The sequence below is a fragment of the mitochondrial genome of Naegleria fowleri, assembly GCF_008403515.1.
Source record: "Naegleria fowleri mitochondrion, complete genome".
NCBI lineage: Eukaryota > Heterolobosea > Eutetramitea > Acrasida > Naegleriidae > Naegleria > Naegleria fowleri.
In genome coordinates, this window is record NC_021104.1 from 1 (window position 1) to 17003 (window position 17003).

A 17003-nucleotide genomic window follows, 5' to 3' on the forward strand; every position below is an offset into this window, starting at 1 on the left:
AAAAATATAAGTTAGTATTTATTGGATACCTTGGTATTTAGTATATAAACGTAATATTCGAAAATAGGTAGTGTGAGAATTAAAAATTTTTCGTTTGTAGCTATTTCAGTAATGTATTTGTATAGCATAATGCATTATGACTTTATTATAACAAGTGAATTGAAACATCTAAGTAGCTTGTTAAGGATAACACAAAAGAGATTTTGGTAGTAGTGGTGAGCGAATCCAAAGGTAGGGTAGTGATGGAGGTGGATCCTTGGTTAGAATTAGATTGGAAAACTAAACAAGAAAGGTGAAAGTCCTGTATAATCGTGCGAAGAGTGCCCGAAGGTCCAATTAATAAAAAAGTAAAATGTTGCAAGGCAACGGTATTTGAATATAAAAATACCACTTTTTAACCCTAATAAATACTAAATAACCGATAGTGAACAAGTACCGTGAGGGAAAGGTGAAAAGATCTTGTTAAAAAGAGTAAAAAGACCTTGAAAATAAATACTAAATAAGCATTTGGAGCAATGTGAAGTTGTGACAATATACCTTTTGCATAATGGGTCAATGAGTATATTTATATAGCAAGTGTAAGTCGTGAGATGAACACGTAGTGAAAGCGTATAATAGTTATGTGAATATGACCCGAAACCAAGTGATCTATTCATGATCAGGTTGAATATGTATAAGACCTATACGTAGGAGGACCGAACCCGTGTATGTTGCAATATACTGGGATGAATTGTGAATAGGGGTGAAAGGCTAATCAAACTTGGAATAGCTGGTTTTTTGCGAAATTTATAGAGGTAAAGTATTATTCTTTGTTTATTTATTGTAAAGCACTCTATAACTGATGGGGATTTTTTTCTTACTGAGGTTATGAAAACTTTGAAGATAAATAAAATAGATAATAGTGATCGGAATAAAGGTGATAAGGTCTTTATTCGAAAGGGAGACAGCCCAGACTATAAATTAAAGTCTCGAAATATTCCCTTAGTGATAAGAGAAGCTAAATAAGTAAAGGGTTTAGGATGTAGGCTTGGAAGCAGCCATCATTTAAAGAAAGCGTAAATGCTCACTGATTCCTTTTATTTGGTTTTACAGATGTAGAGAGGCTAAAGGGAATTACTGAAATTATAGGATTAAACGTCGGTAGCAAAATGCTTTGTATATAACAAAGATATGTTACTCAAACATATTAGTAAATCAAAGTTAATCATATTGACATGAGTAACTTAAATAATGTGAGAAACATTATCACCGGAAATCCAAGGGTTTCTGATAAAAGGATTATCCAATCAGAGTTAGTCGATCTCTAAAGAAAAAACCAATGTTATTTTTGATGGGGAGGAATATAAACGTGTTCAACCATTAGTGTAGTGACAAATATAAAAGTAGATATATTAATGTATTGATACTTTTATGTTTCAGGAAAAACTATACTTAGTAGTTTGTATTTATAATAGATCGTACCCTAAACTGACACAAGTGGATAGGTAGAGTATACCAAGGTGATTGAGAGAATAATATTGAAGGAACTCGGCAAATTGACTCTGTAACTTAGGGAGAAAGAGTTTCCATAGAAGGCGGTGCCTTTTGTGGAAGTACATAACAGGGGAGAACGACTGTTTATCAAAAACACAGGACTTTGCGAAATTGAACAAATGAAGTATTAAGTCTGACGCCTGTCCGGTGCTGTAACTAAAAAGAAGAAGGTAGTAGTGCTTTTTTCATAATAGCCAGTAAACGACGGTCCTATCTTGAGGATCCAAAGGTAGCGAAATTCCTTGTCATTTAATTGATGACCCGCATGAATGGCGTAACGATTTTCCCACTGTCTCCAATATTAACTCAGTGAAATTGAATTTTCTGTGAAAATGCAGAGTACTAGCAGTTAGACGGAAAGACCCTATGCACCTTTACTATAGTCATCTATTGTAGGTAGTAGTTTAATTATATAGGATATATATGTGAATTCAAATAAATTTGATTCGTTGTTGTAATAGTATTTTATTAATCACTATTTACTACTGTATAATATGATATAGGTACAGTGGATGATTGGTAGTTTGACTGGGGCGGTTGTCACCTAAACAGTAACGGTGATGTGCATAAAGTAAACTTCAACTATATTGGTTTTAAAATATAATGGTATAAGTTTGCTTGATAGATTGACCATCAAGTCAATCTGGAACGTAAGTTGGTCATAGTGATCCGGTAATTCTAAGTGGAAAGATTATCGCTCAACGAATAAAAGGTACGCTAGGGATAACAGACTAATGACTTCCAAGAGTCCATATCTACGAAGTCGTTTGGTACCTCGATGTCGGCTCATCACATCCTGGAGTTGCAAGAGATTCCAAGGGTTTAGCTGTTCGCTAATTAAAGTGGTACGTGAGCTGGGTTCAGAACGGTGAGAACCAGTTCGGTCCCTATCTGCTGCTAGTAAAAGAAAATAGAAATGAACTTTTTCTTAGTACGAAAGGACTGGAAAAAGCATGCCTATGGTGTACCAATTGTACAGTGATGAAGTGCATCGTTGGGTAGCTACGCATGTTAGAATAATTACTGAAAACATATAAGTAAGAAGTCTATATTTCGTGTTTTCTATGAGATAGGCGAAACAACATCGCTATATAGGTTAGGCGTGTAAGCACAGTAATGTGTTCAGCGGACTGATACTAATGATCGATAATATTTTTCTTTGCTTATAGACAATATTGCTGCATAGCTCAGTGGTAGAGCAGTTGACTGTTAATCAATTGGTCGAAGGTTCAAATCCTTCTGCAGCCGCGTAATAAATAATGTACTAAATAGAGAAATGGTTTTTTTATTTTATAAGAATTTTATATTCTTTTTATTTTTTTTAATTTTTTTATTACTTACAATAGCTATAACTACTTTGGTTGAACGTAAAGTAATGGCTTCTATCCAAAGAAGAAGAGGACCAAATGTAGTAGGAATTTTCGGATTCCTTCAACCGATAGCAGATGGTTTAAAATTATTTATAAAAGAGATAATTTTACCAAGTAATTCAAATGTTTTTATTTTTTTATTAGCACCAGTATTTACTTTTTTTTGTAGTATTATGTTATGGGTAGTAATACCTTTTGGTGAAGCTAAAGTATTAATTGATTTCCCTTTTTCGATTTTATACTTACTAGCGGTGTCTTCCTTAGGTGTCTATGGAATTATATTTTCAGGATGGTCTAGTAACTCGAAGTATGCTTTCTTAGGGGGGTTGAGATCAGCAGCGCAGATGATATCTTATGAAGTTTGTATTGGATTTGTTTTTATTGTGATGATAATAATGACTAATAGTTTCAGTTTAGTGGAAATAGTAAAAAGTCAAGAATATGTATGGTTTATTTTCCCATTATTTCCGTTATGGTTAGTGTTATTTGTTTCTGCATTAGCAGAAACAAATAGAGCTCCTTTTGATTTACCTGAAGCAGAGGCAGAATTGGTAGCAGGTTATAATGTAGAATATTCTTCTATTGCATTTGCTCTGTTTTTTCTTGCGGAGTACGGTAACATAGTTTTAATGAGTGCTTTAATGACAATTTTTTTCTTTGGTGGTTGGTTACCTTTTCCATTTCTTTCATTTTTACCAGATTTTATAACTTTTGCATTAAAAGTAACAATACATGTTTTTATTTTTGTATGGATTAGGGCAGCTTTTCCACGTTATAGATATGATCAATTAATGAAATTAGGATGGAAAGTGTTAATGCCTATAAGCGTGTGTTTTGTTTATATAATTGGTTTTATTTTATTAAATATTTATGTTTTATTATAGATGGTTAATTATTTAGAGGAAAAAGTAAGAAAAGTAAAAAGTATAGGACAAAATAAAATTAAACCTGTTAATAAAAAAAAACAAAAATTGTATAAAAAACTGAAAGTATTAAAAGCAGGTGGTTTTTATTGGAAATTTATACATGGAGATATAGTAGTCTCTACGTTTATAAATTTCTTAGTGAAAAGTGGATGTAAGAACAGAGCGATTAGAATTTTCTTTAAGGCTATTTCCGCCTTAAAGTCTAAATTTGGGATAAATCCAGTATTATTACTTAAGTACATTATACTAAGACGTAATGTATTACATAGGGTAACAACTAAAAAAATAAAAAAAAAAACTTTCTACTATTTACGTCTTTTAGATTTTGATAGACAAATAAAAAACACAGTTAGGAAACTAATGAAATTAGTTTTTTATTTAAAGGATAAAAAACATTTGAAATTATGGCAATGTATTTTTCTAGTCTTACTGAATTTCTGTACCTTAAGTGGTGATTCAAATAGTATTAACGTTGTTTTAAATATGAATGAGAAAAAATTTAAGTTTTTTTTTTATTTTTATAGTTTTTATAGGAAGTTGCGTACTTTTATACATTTATACAAGCGTATATATATAAGAACTAAAAAAGTAGTACTTTTTTTACATAATGTACTAGGTACTATGCCACGTTACATAAATTATATTATTTTAAATATTTCTTATATGAAAAACAAAATTGGTTTAAGTATCTTATACTATTATAAGATATTATATAACTTTCTTTATTTGATGAAACATCGAGAACTAAGAATAAAAAAATTTTTTACTAAGAAGACGTTAAAGGTAAAAAAAAAAGTGTCTAGGTATTTATCGCATTATATTAAGTACCTTGGAGAGTTAAAAACAAAGAAACGAATGTTTTTCAAATCTTTAAAATACAAATTCAAGGATAAAAAAATAAAAGAAACGTTTTTGAATTATTTTTTTTTTAAAGAATTAGCAGAGTTTAAAAAAGCAGCAGAATTTAAAAATTCAATCTTGAATTTTAAAAGATCTAATAAAAGAAAAAGAGAATTATCAATGGGTACTCGTATTCATACTAAATATGATGTTAAATTAAGACATAGAAAAATATTTTTTCGTGTTTCTAAGTATGGACAATTAAAAAAATAATAATAAGATAGTATTATATAAAAAATGGCAGTTCCGAAAAAAAAAAAAAAAAAAAAATCCATTAAAATTAATAAAATTAATAGAAAATTATTTAAAAAAAATGTAAAAAATAGAATTTAAGAATTTAAGAATTTATGAATTTAGAACTAAAACTCGATAGCTCAGTGGTAGAGCATTGGACTGAAAATCCTTGAGCGGTGGTTCGATTCCATCTCGAGACACGTATTAAATTATATGTATTGTTGTACATACGACTTGCATAACAAGTCCAGTTTTTTATTCACTCTTGTAATAAACATAAAAATAAATGTCTTATTTAAATACTTTAGAAAAATTTTCAGTAGGAAAAATTAAATCAATTCAAGATAATGTAATAATAGCAACAGGTTTAGAGAATGTATTCGTAGGGGAAGTGGTTAAATTCAAATCCCAAGAATCTAATTTATTAGGACAAGTTTTAAACCTAGAGAAAAATCAAGTACGTATCGTAATGATTAATGGTAATCAGGGTAATTTAAAAAGTAATGATTTAGTTTACAGAACATATAAAGACGTTAAAACTAAAGCAGGATACGGAGTTTTAGGGAGAGTAGTTTCCCCTTTAGGAGAGTGTTATAATGAGGAAGATTTTGATGAATTCACATATCTTTTTAATGATATTTCTCTTATAGAAGAAGTATCAGTAGAAATACCTGCTCCTGGAATAATAGAAAGAGAGCCTGTAAGAGTACCTTTTTTAACAGGAATTAACGTTGTTGATTGTTTAATCCCTGTGGGATGCGGTCAAAGAGAACTAATAATTGGGGATCAAAATACAGGTAAAACCTCTTTAGCAATTTCCACAGTATTAAATCAAAGACTGGTAAATAACGTAATTCATAAAAAATGGAGAAATTTAGAAAATGAAGTAAAAATAGATAGGCATAGTAACTTCATTACATGTATTTATGTTACAGTAGGAACAAGAAGATCTGAAGGATCAAGAATAAAAAAAACACTAGAAAAAATGGGAGCTCTAAACTATACATCTATTGTATTCTCTCATGCAGATCAAGCCGCAGCGCTACAGTTTATTGCACCATATGCAGGGTGTGCAATTGGGGAATGGTTTAGAGACAGAGGGTACAGAGCCATTGTAATATATGATGACTTATCACAACATGCAGTAGCATATAGACAAATGTCTCTTCTATTAAAAAGACCTCCAGGAAGAGAAGCATACCCAGGAGACGTATTCTATGTACATTCCAGATTACTAGAAAGAGCAGCACAATTACATAGAAATAAAGGAGCTGGATCATTAACAGCATTACCTGTAATAGAAACAAAAGGAGGAGATATTTCAGCATATATTCCTACTAATGTAATTAGTATTACAGATGGACAAATTTTCTTATCATCACAATTAGCTAATCAGGGAATTAGACCAGCAGTAAATGTAGGTTTATCCGTAAGTAGAGTAGGATCTTCGGCACAGTATAGTAGTGTGAATGGAATCTCTAAAAAAATAAAATCGGACTATAGTCTATTTAAGACTTATGAAAGTGTAGAAAAACTAGGGGGGGAAATAGATCCAATTGTTATGTCTTACATAGTAAGGGGTAAAAGAATTAATGTATATTTTCAACAATCTTTATATGAAACTTTACGTTTATATCAACAAGTAGTATGTTTGTTTGCATTAGCAGAAGGGTTTGTAGATGAGGTAGAATTAGTATGTGCTTCTAACTTCTTTGGATTATTATTTAATACCCAATTAGCAGGTAAATATTTAGAATCTAAATATTATCCTTTTGTTTCATATCTGAATGAAATGGAATGCTTTTTTGTAAGTTATGAAATTGATTTCTTCAGAAAAGATTTAAGAGCTTGGGTATCAAGTTATAAAGATTTCTTTTTAAAAAATATTCAACCAAGAATATTAGCTGATAAAAAAAAATTGTTTTCTAATATTTTTTAAGTAAGTCCTAGGTATAAATAACGTAAGCTATAACACAAATAGTTGAAAACAAATCTAATTATGTTTTTTGACAGTAGAAAATACGAAAAAACGTTTTTTGAGAAAATTTTTTTTATTAAATTTGAAAATCTTTTAAATGATTACATAGTAAATGAGCAAGTTAAAAGAATTTTTTTATTTTTATTTGAAAGTTTTTTTTTTATGGAACTTGTTCGTTTATGTGATGAATTTTATACACTTTCTAAGTTATTTTCATTCACAGGAGTAGATTATTTTGTAGGTTTGAATGAGTACTCAAAATCTTTTAGCTTGCTATGTGACTTTTCTAACCCATTATTAATGGAAGTGATGGAAGGGTTTGTATTTTTTTTAAATGGTGGTATGGAAAGTATTTATAATACTCTTGGTCTATTCATAATAGTATGTAGTTTCTCTTTGAATAATCAATATTCAAAAGAATTAATTTTAATGTATTTATTTGCAATATTGACATTCGCTTTTGTATTTATAGTATTAGGTGAGGAAAACGTGTGTTTATGTTGTAAGTATATTATATTGTGTTTTATGGTAATCAACGCAATGGTAACAGTGACAACTATCAGTATTAAAAAACGTGAAGATATTTCAATCTTGTATACCTTTTTATTACTATTATTTTTTTTAATTCTTTCTTTAATAGCACTACATACAGTAGTTGATCCTGTTTTTGAAGGCCCTTTAAGGGTAGCTATATTTTTTTCGTTAATTTTATATGTAGCTTATCTGTTCGGATCTTTTTTTGACTACAACAAGTAGTAACGCATCAAATAAGTGGATATAGTTTAAAGGTAGAATGTTGGTTTGTGGCACCAAAAGTGTGGGTTCAATTCCCGCTGTCCACCCTCAAAATATAAATAATTTAAATCACAATGATATTTCATTTAATAGTACCTTTTTTATTATTTATCATAGGAATTTTTGGTATTTTCCTAAGTAGGAAAAACATAATATTAGTAGTAATGTCTTTAGAGTTATTATTGTTATCTATAAATTATTATTTAATTTTTTTTTCATATTTATTAGACGATTTATTAGGTCAAGTTTTTTCATTGTTAGTACTGAGTGTAGCAGCATCTGAGTCTGCTATCGGATTGGCTATAATTATATCTTATTACAAATTATATAAATGATATAATGTGATTACACGGAGCAGGATCGACTAATTGGTTAGGTTATCAGACTCATGATCTGAAGATGTAGGTTCGAGTCCTACTCCTGCTAATAATTATATTAGAACTAAAACTCGATAGCTCAGTGGTAGAGCATTGGACTGAAAATCCTTGAGCGATGGTTCGATTCCATCTCGAGACATTTTAATAATAGAATACTAATTTTACAGCAATGAAATTATTTAAATTTTATAACTTGAGTGAAACTATTTTAATAGGGCACGATGGATCGAGTGAGTATTTGTTTTTAACTTTGGATTTTAATTTTTGTAATAATTTTTATAATATAGAGATTTATTTAATATGAAGATATTATTAGTATATCAAAAAACGTATTTTAAATCGGACGAGTGGAGAGAATTATTACCATTAGTGCAGCCTAATGGTATATTTTTATTGTCTAAAAATATTTTTCTTAAGCATTTTAAAGAGATAAAAGAATTATTTATAGGAGAATGTGTAGTTATAGAAATAACTTCTACTTCGTTTAAGTACCTAATGGATTTTTTAAACACTTTAAATAAAAGATATGCTATGCGCTTTTTTCCTGTTTGTTATTTTCTTGTATATAATGATTTTTATTATTTATTAGGATTAGATCAATTAAGTATGTATACGGCATATTTAAAAAATAGAAGTTCGTCTAAAGACGTAATAGGTGTACATTGTATGTTTTTATATGAATTTTTGAAAACTCTTTTCTATAAAGAGTTTGTATATAAAACAAGTTTGGTTTTTTTTAAATATAATATGATAGAATTGTCTGTAAATAATAATTATTATTATTAATAATGGTAACGTTGCGCCAACTATTATTTTCTTGTAAACGTAAAAAAAAAGAAAAAAGAAGTAAGGTAGCCAGATTAGATAAATGTCCACAAAAAAAAGGTACGGTGCAAAAAGTTTTTATTCAAGCACCAAAAAAGCCGAATTCAGCGAAGAGAAAAGTAGCTAGGGTAAAATTAAGCTCAGGGAAGTTAATTACTTGTCATTTACCAGGGATCGGACATAATTTACAGCAACATTCAGTTGTTTTAGTTAGAGGAGGTAGGTGTCAAGATTTAATAGGGGTACGTTATAAACCCATAAGAGGGCTGTTTGATTTTGCTCCTGTAAAAGGAAGAAAAACGAGGAAGTCCAAGTACGGGATTAAAGGGAACCCGGATAAACTGAAATAAATGGATGTAGCCAAGTGGTAAGGCGATGGATTTTGAATCCATCATCATAGGTTCGATTCCTATCATCCATATAGATGGTTATGTTATAAGTAGGTTGTTAATCATTTGATTCAACAAGGTATTCTTTTTCTATATTTCTATGATCGAGCGTATATTTATTTATTTTACTAAATAATAAAATAGCTGACTTGTATAATATGCATATTTGCTTACGTTCACATATTTTTGCATGAACGTTTTGTGTTTTATTGTTATTTGTTATTTGTTATTTATTATTTGTATGACAATAAAAGCACAAAGTATATTTACATATACTAAATGTAATGTACGACTTTATAAAACGTTGGGTTTTTACAACAAACCATAAAAGAATAGGTATCTTATACTTATTTTTTGGAGTATTTAATGGTTTTCTTGCAGTTCTTCTTTCTATGTTAATGAGATTAGAACTAACATTCCCAGGAGATCAAATTTTATTTGGTGAATATCAATTTTATAATATGATTACTACTGTACACGGAGTATTAATGCTTTTCGTCGTGGTAATGCCTATCCTTTTTGGTGGGTTCGGTAATTATTTTGCACCTATTCTAATAGGAGCACCTGATATGTCTTTTCCTAGATTAAATAATTTTAGTTTTTGGTTATTACCGGGTGCTATTTTATTGGCTGTTTTGGCTACTTATTCTGAAGGAGGTCCAGGTACAGGTTGGACAGTATACCCTCCATTATCTTCTCTACAATCTCACTCAGGTTCAAGTGTAGATTTAATGATATTTAGCTTTCATTTAGTAGGTATCGGTTCAATAATAGCAGCTATAAATTTTATATGTACTATTTTTTATTATAAAAATGAAGCAATGTTTAATAAAGACCTGCCCTTATTCGTATGGTCGGTAGCAATTACTTCGTTTTTAGTAATAGTAGCAATACCAGTGTTAGCCGCAGCAATAACATTATTATTATTCGATAGAAATTTCAATACTTCTTTCTATGATCCAGTAGGAGGAGGAGATGTGGTTTTATACCAACATCTTTTTTGGTTTTTTGGACATCCAGAAGTTTATATATTAATCTTACCAGGTTTTGGTTTAGTAAGTCATATAATTGCTACTTTTTCTAAAAAACGTGTATTTGGCCATGTACCTATGATTGCTGCTATGTTAATGATAGGTTTAATTGGATTTATCGTTTGGGCTCATCATATGTATACATCAGGTATAGATACTAGTACAAAAGCATACTTTACAGCGGCTACAATGGTAATTGCTATTCCTACGGGTATTAAGGTATTTAATTGGATAGCTACTATGTGGGGAGGTTCTATTTGGATGTATACTCCAATGTATTTTGCAGCAGGGTTTATTGTTTTATTTACTTTAGGTGGAATTACAGGTATTATTTTATCTAATGCAGGTATAGATACTTCCATACACGATACATATTATGTAGTTGCACACTTTCATTACGTATTATCTATGGGAGCAGTATTTGCAATTTATGGTGGTTTTTATTATTGGTGGGGAAAAATGACAGGATTAAGTTATTCAGAATCGTTAGGTCAAGCTCATTTTTGGATGACATTCATAGGTGTAAACTTTACATTCTTTCCAATGCATTTTTTAGGTTCGGCTGGTATGCCAAGAAGAATACCCGATTATCCTGATATGTACCAATATAATAATACTTTAGCTTCTTTTGGTGCTTTTATCTCATTCTTTAGTGTGTTATTTTTTTTCTATGTTATTTATTGTTCTTTTGTAGATCAAGTAAAATCCCCTAGAAATCCATGGGTATTTATTGATTATAACGATTTAATTGATAGAATGATTGGAGTTATTTACTATGTAGAAAAATATGGAGTATCAGGTAGAAGTGTAAATATTAAAATGAGTAGTGATTTTATAGAAAAATGGATTAGCTTCAACTATGTTACAAATAGATATGTAATTTCATCCGAATCTATTAAAACGACTACTTTAGAATGGACATTAACTTCTCCCCCATATCTACATACATTTGTAGTACCTCCTAAAATATTTACAACAGGAAAACATTATTTTAGATATAGATGGAATGCTATATGGAATAAAAAAAGAAAACTTTTACCTTTATACTTAGGTAAAAAAGAAACATTCAATCATTTCTATACTACTATTTATATTACATATAATCCATTAGTATCTAATTGGAAAATATTTGGAGGTAGTTCTTTTAGTAGTTAATAGAAGAATCCATAGTTTAATTTGGGAAAACGCTGTCTATGTAGGTTCGAGTCCTACTGGGTTCTATTTGTATATTATATTTATTTTTTTTTTATACAATGTATTACATTTTATTTTGTGTTTTAATCCTTATTAATATGCTTTTTTTTGGTGTTATTAATATTTCATTATTTAAATATTTTTGCGATTTACCATCGTTTGATAATTTAAACGCGGTAGCAGAAATAAATATTTCTCCATTTATGTGTATTTCTAATTGTATAGGTGTTTATTCTTATTTATATAATAATATATATACATGTTTTTTGTTTATGGATATAGTTGATTATTTTATATCATTTCATAATTACATGAAAATTTATTTTTTTTTTTTTTCTAATGAAAAAAGATTTGATAGTCAGTTGGTTTTTTCGAACGCAGGATATATTGAAGTTTTTTTTCAGACTAGTAGTAGTAATTTTAATTTTGTTGAGTTTTGTAGTTTACAGCGTTTTATATATACTGTACCCAATGAAACACATTTAATTTTTTTTCGTATGTACAATAGTGTAATGTTTGAGGTATGCGGCGTGAGCATATATTTAATATATCCAGCTGATTTTTCCACTTTTTTTAATAAAATACAATGTTTTTGTTTTGAGGAATTGCTATTGTATCCATATGAGACAATTGATTTACCTGTTGTTTTTTATATATCGAATGAAGCTTTTAATTTTGTAGATTTTTACTATTCTAATAAATTATATTTATCTTATCTATTACTTATTAAATGAATAATGTACTTTAAAAGTCTAACAAGTTTATCGTCTGTTTTATTTTCTAGCATCTCTAATAGTATATCGCAAGACTATTTGGTTTTTAGATATGATCCATTTTTAAATGCAGAACCGTGGGTGCAATTAAATAGCTTAGTGAACAAATCTCCGATGTTGCTGGATAATTTATTTAATATAAAAAATGAAAAAGACGAAAGCTTTTCATTTAGACGTTCTTGTAGAGAAGGTATATGTGGAAGTTGTGCAATGAATATAAATGGTGAAAATGCATTGGCTTGTTTGTATGTAATGAACGAGCAAATTAGCATCTTAGTGGATAAAATAAGAATTTTTCCGTTGCCACATATGCCAGTAATTAAAGATATTGTAGTGTGTATGAAACATTTCTATCTTCAATATAAATCCATAAATCCGTTTTTATTAAAAAAAAATATTTCGTTTTTTATTAATGAATTTGTTAATACTTTCGGTACAAGTAATAATAATATAATTTTTTTTTTAGAGTTACCTAAGAAAGAAAATTTACAATTTGATAGTTATTTATTAAACGGACTATATGAATGTATTTTATGTGCTTGTTGCTCAACAAGTTGTCCAAGTTATTGGTGGAATAAAGATAAGTATTTAGGACCTGCTATTTTATTACAATCGTATAGATGGTTAATTGATTCGAGGGATGATTTTTTTTTTTTTAGGCTATTGCAACTGAATGATGTTTTTAAAATAGGTAGATGCCATACAATACTAAATTGTGTGTCTTGTTGCCCCAAAGGTTTGAATCCAGCAGAAGCAATTAATAATATAAAGACTTTGATTACTATATCTATTTAGTATTTTTTATATCTTTTTTTTTTTCTAATTATATAAATAATTAATATATTTTTTGATTTTATAATAATAATGACTCATAATAACGACTAATAAAAATAATCCATGTTTTTTTATTTGAATAATATACCTATTTATTGTTTTAAAGAATATAAAAATTTTACGATCATACAATTTTGTGATTTTCTATATGTAATGATTCCGAGATTTTGTTATCATAGCAAATTATCAATTGCAGGTAATTGTCGTATGTGCTTAGTTGAATTAAATAATGGTATTAAACCAGTAATAGCATGTGCTACTAGTATTATTAGTAGCATAGAGATAGTATTAGATTCTTTATTAGTAAAAAGAGCTAGAGAAAATGTTTTAGAATTCTTATTAATTAATCATCCATTGGATTGTCCAATTTGTGACCAGGGAGGTGAATGTGATTTACAGGACCAGACGTTAATGTTTGGTAGTGACAGGGGTAGGTTTAGAGAGATGAAACGTTCTGTAGAAGATAAAGAAATGGGTCCTGTCGTAAAAACTATAATGACTAGGTGTATTCATTGTACTAGATGTTTACGTTTTTCTGAAGAGATACTAGGAGTTCGTGATCTAGGTATGATTGGTAGGGGTTCAGAATCGGAAATAAAAATGAATAATGTATTTTTTCTAGATAGTGAGTTGTCTGGAAATATCGTGGATCTTTGTCCTGTCGGAGCATTAACATCTAAACCATTTGCATTTACTGCTAGGCCGTGGGACTTAAAATCTATAGAAAGTATAGACGTCTTAGATAGCTTGAATAGTAGTATCAGAATAGATATAAAAGGAAATCGTATTTTTAGAATTTTACCACGTTCAAACGAATATATTAATGAAGATTGGATTTCGGATATTACTAGATTTAGTTATGAATCACTTCAATCGTTTAGAATCAAATATCCTTACTTATCGTTGGCTAATAGTTTTTCTGAATTATTGATTGATAATTTATTTGTACGTTTAGAATGGGAGCAATGTTTTGAATACACTAAATTTCTTTTTCGTAGTATTAAAATGAATTATATTAGCTTCGTAGCTTCTTATGGGGTAGGATTATTTAATATTAATTTTTTCTATTTTTTTACTAAGCTAATAAAAAATAGTATATTTTTTATTGAAAATTTGCCATGTTATAATATAGACTTTAGGAATAATTTTATAATTTCTGATTTTTTTAATTTTACAAAATCAAATTTTTTTATTTTTTATAATATTAATTTAAAAAATAATTTTCCAGTATTTAATGCACGATTCAATAACTATTTGAATAATAGTTACTATAAAAAATTTGTATTTTTTATAGGTGGTTTTATTAAAGATTCCTATATTTCATATCATATAGGATTTGGTGCTTCTTGTTTTTTTTCACTTCTTAGAGGTAAGAACCTGAATAATCATTATTTTTTTAGATTGTCATATAGAAATTTAAATCTGAATTTATTAGATTCGGATAACACATTAAAAAACTATATATGTAGTTTAAATATTTTTGATAAAAATGAAATAAATAACCTTTGTTTTTATCCTAATATTTCAGGATATTTTGAAACAGGAATGAACAGTTTGCTTAGTTCTAGTTCTGTAAAGGACAGCGAATTTGGTTATTTCTATAAAACAAATAAAATAGCAAAAGGTGTCTTTTCTTTTTATCACGGTTATTATTTACCAGAAATGGAAAGTTTTACTGTAAAATATAATTATTTATTTTTACCAAGTCATACTTTTTTCGAATCTGAAGATTTATATGTTAATATTTTTGGTGACGTACAATCATCTAATCAAGTATTAGATCCTTCCGAAAAAGAACAAGTGAGGTCTGATTTCTATATAATAAAAAATATATTTTCTATTTTGTTATGTAACGTAGATAAGAGAAGTGGCTATTCTTTTATTTCTCTTGATTATATATTAAATGAATTAGTTTTTTATTATTTATCATACTACGTATCTATATTTGACGTCATGCCTACTAGTACAGTAAGAAAAACTGTTGCTTATGTTAATAATGACTATCTGAAATTTTTTTTAAAAAAAAATAGTATCTTGAATTTAGATGTTAGGTCTATGTTTATTACTAAATATTCTACGACATTGAATGGATTTTATAAATTAAGAAATATGAAGACTTTAAGTTCTTTTTATTAGTTATAAATAGTAATAAGGTTTATCTCTTTATAGTTTGTTTCGTTTAGTAGTGAAAAAACAAACGTTATTTCATAAAAAATATAAAAATAAACAAATTCTTAATTATTGGGAGAAGTATTTAAAATATGATGTTCGATATACTTCAAGTAGGAGATATTTACATTATTTTAATGATATTACATATACACCATGGCCATTTCACATTAGTATGATTGTATTTTTATCTTTATTTTTCTGCGTACTATATTTACACCATTTTGCATGGGCAGGTAAAGCGGCACTGGCTACTTTTTTTATTATGTTGGTACCAATTTATTATTGGATTTTAGAATTACACTATGATAGTGTATATTTAGGTAAGTTTAATTTTAAAGTAAGAAGAGCAATGGTAGGTGGTTTCTTATTGTTCCTTATATCTGAAGCAGCTGTATTTGCAAGTTTTATATGGGCATATTTTGATAGATATTTTCACACTCCAGCACAAATAGGGGGAACTTTAGCTCCACTGGGAGTAGAACTAGTATCATGGGATGCATATCCATTATGGGGTTGTTTTGTGTTATTAGCGTCAGGGTGGGCATGTAATCAAGCTTACTATGCTGCGCGTGGTGGATCCAGTACTGTTTTTTATCTATGGAGTGTGTATGGAATAGCATTAGGAGTTATATTTGTATTATTTATACAATTATCAGAATATGTATCAACCAATACGTTATCCATTTCAGATAGTGTCGTTGGTTCTTGTTATTATCTAATAACAGGTTTTCATGGATTACATGTATGTATAGGTCTAATTTTTTTATCTCTTGCAACAGCCCAATTAGATAATTATAGTATAGATAGAGATAGAATTCTAGTTTATGCATTAGCTTTAACATATTGGCATTTCGTTGATTGGATTTGGCTATTTGTATATCTTTTTTTATATGTAATTAATGGAAATATAATGTATTACGATGTAAATTTAATTAATAGTTATTGGAAATAGGAAAGTAGTTTAGTGGTAAAACAATGGTCTCCAAAACCATCGATAGAGGTTCGATTCCTTTCTTTCCTGTTTACCATTAAAACAGAACAAAAATTACAAGAAGAATTACAAGAAGGGGGTGATCAGTAAGTAGCTCAAGTGGTGGAGCATCTGGTTTGGGACCGGAAGGTTATGAGTTCAAGTCTCATCTTACTGATCTTCTTGTATTTATAATAAGTTTAGAATGTAAATGCTAAATTCACTACAATCTTTATATTTATATGAACTATTAAGAGGTCTTTTTATTGCATTTAAAAATGTTTTTTCGAAGAAAGTTACTATTAACTATCCTTTTGAAAAAGGTGCAATTTCGCCTAGATTTAGGGGTGAACATGCGTTACGTAGGTATTCTAATGGAGAAGAAAGATGTATTGCATGTAAACTGTGTGAAGTAGTATGTCCTGCACTGGCTATTACCATAGATTCTGCAATACAGGAGAATGGCAGTAGACAGACTACAAGATATGATATAGATATGACGAAATGTATATATTGCGGTCTATGCCAAGAAGCATGTCCAGTAGATGCAATTGTTGAAAGTTTTAATTTTGAGTATGCTACATTTACACATGATGAGTTACTATATGATAAAAAAAAATTATTATCAAATGGTGATAAGTTTGAAATTGAAATATATATAAATTTAAAGAAAGAAATACTATATAGGTAAAAATAAATAAA

The 17003-nt window shown here is 28.6% G+C and overlaps 13 protein-coding genes and 9 non-coding genes across 22 annotated transcripts; all 22 read left to right on the forward strand.

The window, feature by feature from the left end:
• RNL lies at nt 1–2694 on the forward strand. Its single transcript has one exon. It is a non-coding gene; the product is annotated as a l-rRNA (ribosomal RNA).
• Nucleotides 2695–2709: 15 nt separating this feature from the next.
• Nucleotides 2710–2781, forward strand: trnN. Its single transcript has one exon. It is a non-coding gene; the product is annotated as a tRNA-Asn (tRNA).
• Nucleotides 2782–2809: 28 nt separating this feature from the next.
• On the forward strand, nt 2810–3787 carry ND1 (NADH dehydrogenase subunit 1). Its single transcript has one exon. The coding sequence runs from the start codon at nt 2810–2812 to the stop codon at nt 3785–3787; it is 978 nt and encodes a 325-aa protein (YP_007890019.1).
• rps7 (ribosomal protein S7) lies at nt 3788–4942 on the forward strand. Its single transcript has one exon. The coding sequence runs from the start codon at nt 3788–3790 to the stop codon at nt 4940–4942; it is 1155 nt and encodes a 384-aa protein (YP_007890020.1).
• A 150-nt stretch (nt 4943–5092) lies between these two features.
• Nucleotides 5093–5163, forward strand: trnF. The gene has a single exon. It is a non-coding gene; the product is annotated as a tRNA-Phe (tRNA).
• Nucleotides 5164–5249: 86 nt separating this feature from the next.
• Nucleotides 5250–6902, forward strand: ATP1 (ATP synthase F1 subunit alpha). The gene has a single exon. The coding sequence runs from the start codon at nt 5250–5252 to the stop codon at nt 6900–6902; it is 1653 nt and encodes a 550-aa protein (YP_007890021.1).
• A 60-nt stretch (nt 6903–6962) lies between these two features.
• On the forward strand, nt 6963–7697 carry orf312. Its single transcript has one exon. It carries the CDS (start codon nt 6963–6965, stop codon nt 7695–7697), a length of 735 nt encoding a protein of 244 aa, YP_007890022.1.
• A 15-nt stretch (nt 7698–7712) lies between these two features.
• Nucleotides 7713–7783, forward strand: trnH. The gene has a single exon. It is a non-coding gene; the product is annotated as a tRNA-His (tRNA).
• A 27-nt stretch (nt 7784–7810) lies between these two features.
• ND4L (NADH dehydrogenase subunit 4L) lies at nt 7811–8071 on the forward strand. The gene has a single exon. It carries the CDS (start codon nt 7811–7813, stop codon nt 8069–8071), a length of 261 nt encoding a protein of 86 aa, YP_007890023.1.
• Nucleotides 8072–8089: 18 nt separating this feature from the next.
• On the forward strand, nt 8090–8162 carry trnM. Its single transcript has one exon. It is a non-coding gene; the product is annotated as a tRNA-Met (tRNA).
• Nucleotides 8163–8181: 19 nt separating this feature from the next.
• trnF lies at nt 8182–8252 on the forward strand. The gene has a single exon. It is a non-coding gene; the product is annotated as a tRNA-Phe (tRNA).
• Nucleotides 8253–8413: 161 nt separating this feature from the next.
• On the forward strand, nt 8414–8899 carry orf164. Its single transcript has one exon. It carries the CDS (start codon nt 8414–8416, stop codon nt 8897–8899), a length of 486 nt encoding a protein of 161 aa, YP_007890024.1.
• A 2-nt stretch (nt 8900–8901) lies between these two features.
• On the forward strand, nt 8902–9288 carry rps12 (ribosomal protein S12). Its single transcript has one exon. It carries the CDS (start codon nt 8902–8904, stop codon nt 9286–9288), a length of 387 nt encoding a protein of 128 aa, YP_007890025.1.
• trnQ lies at nt 9289–9359 on the forward strand. Its single transcript has one exon. It is a non-coding gene; the product is annotated as a tRNA-Gln (tRNA).
• A 252-nt stretch (nt 9360–9611) lies between these two features.
• On the forward strand, nt 9612–11513 carry COX1 (cytochrome c oxidase subunit I). Its single transcript has one exon. The coding sequence runs from the start codon at nt 9612–9614 to the stop codon at nt 11511–11513; it is 1902 nt and encodes a 633-aa protein (YP_007890026.1).
• Nucleotides 11514–11611: 98 nt separating this feature from the next.
• Nucleotides 11612–12286, forward strand: COX11 (heme biosynthesis protein). Its single transcript has one exon. The coding sequence runs from the start codon at nt 11612–11614 to the stop codon at nt 12284–12286; it is 675 nt and encodes a 224-aa protein (YP_007890027.1).
• Nucleotides 12287–12289: 3 nt separating this feature from the next.
• Nucleotides 12290–13120, forward strand: sdh2 (succinate:cytochrome c oxidoreductase subunit 2). Its single transcript has one exon. The coding sequence runs from the start codon at nt 12290–12292 to the stop codon at nt 13118–13120; it is 831 nt and encodes a 276-aa protein (YP_007890028.1).
• Nucleotides 13121–13222: 102 nt separating this feature from the next.
• ND11 (NADH dehydrogenase subunit 11) lies at nt 13223–15295 on the forward strand. The gene has a single exon. It carries the CDS (start codon nt 13223–13225, stop codon nt 15293–15295), a length of 2073 nt encoding a protein of 690 aa, YP_007890029.1.
• Nucleotides 15296–15389: 94 nt separating this feature from the next.
• On the forward strand, nt 15390–16283 carry COX3 (cytochrome c oxidase subunit III; the record flags this gene model as incomplete). Its single annotated transcript has 1 exon — nt 15390–16283. A coding segment is annotated over one exon (894 nt), but the record flags the coding sequence as incomplete, so codon positions are not given.
• Nucleotides 16282–16352, forward strand: trnW. Its single transcript has one exon. It is a non-coding gene; the product is annotated as a tRNA-Trp (tRNA).
• A 54-nt stretch (nt 16353–16406) lies between these two features.
• On the forward strand, nt 16407–16479 carry trnP. Its single transcript has one exon. It is a non-coding gene; the product is annotated as a tRNA-Pro (tRNA).
• A 33-nt stretch (nt 16480–16512) lies between these two features.
• Nucleotides 16513–16992, forward strand: ND8 (NADH dehydrogenase subunit 8). The gene has a single exon. The coding sequence runs from the start codon at nt 16513–16515 to the stop codon at nt 16990–16992; it is 480 nt and encodes a 159-aa protein (YP_007890031.1).
• The last annotated feature ends 11 nt before the right edge of the window (nt 16993–17003 follow it).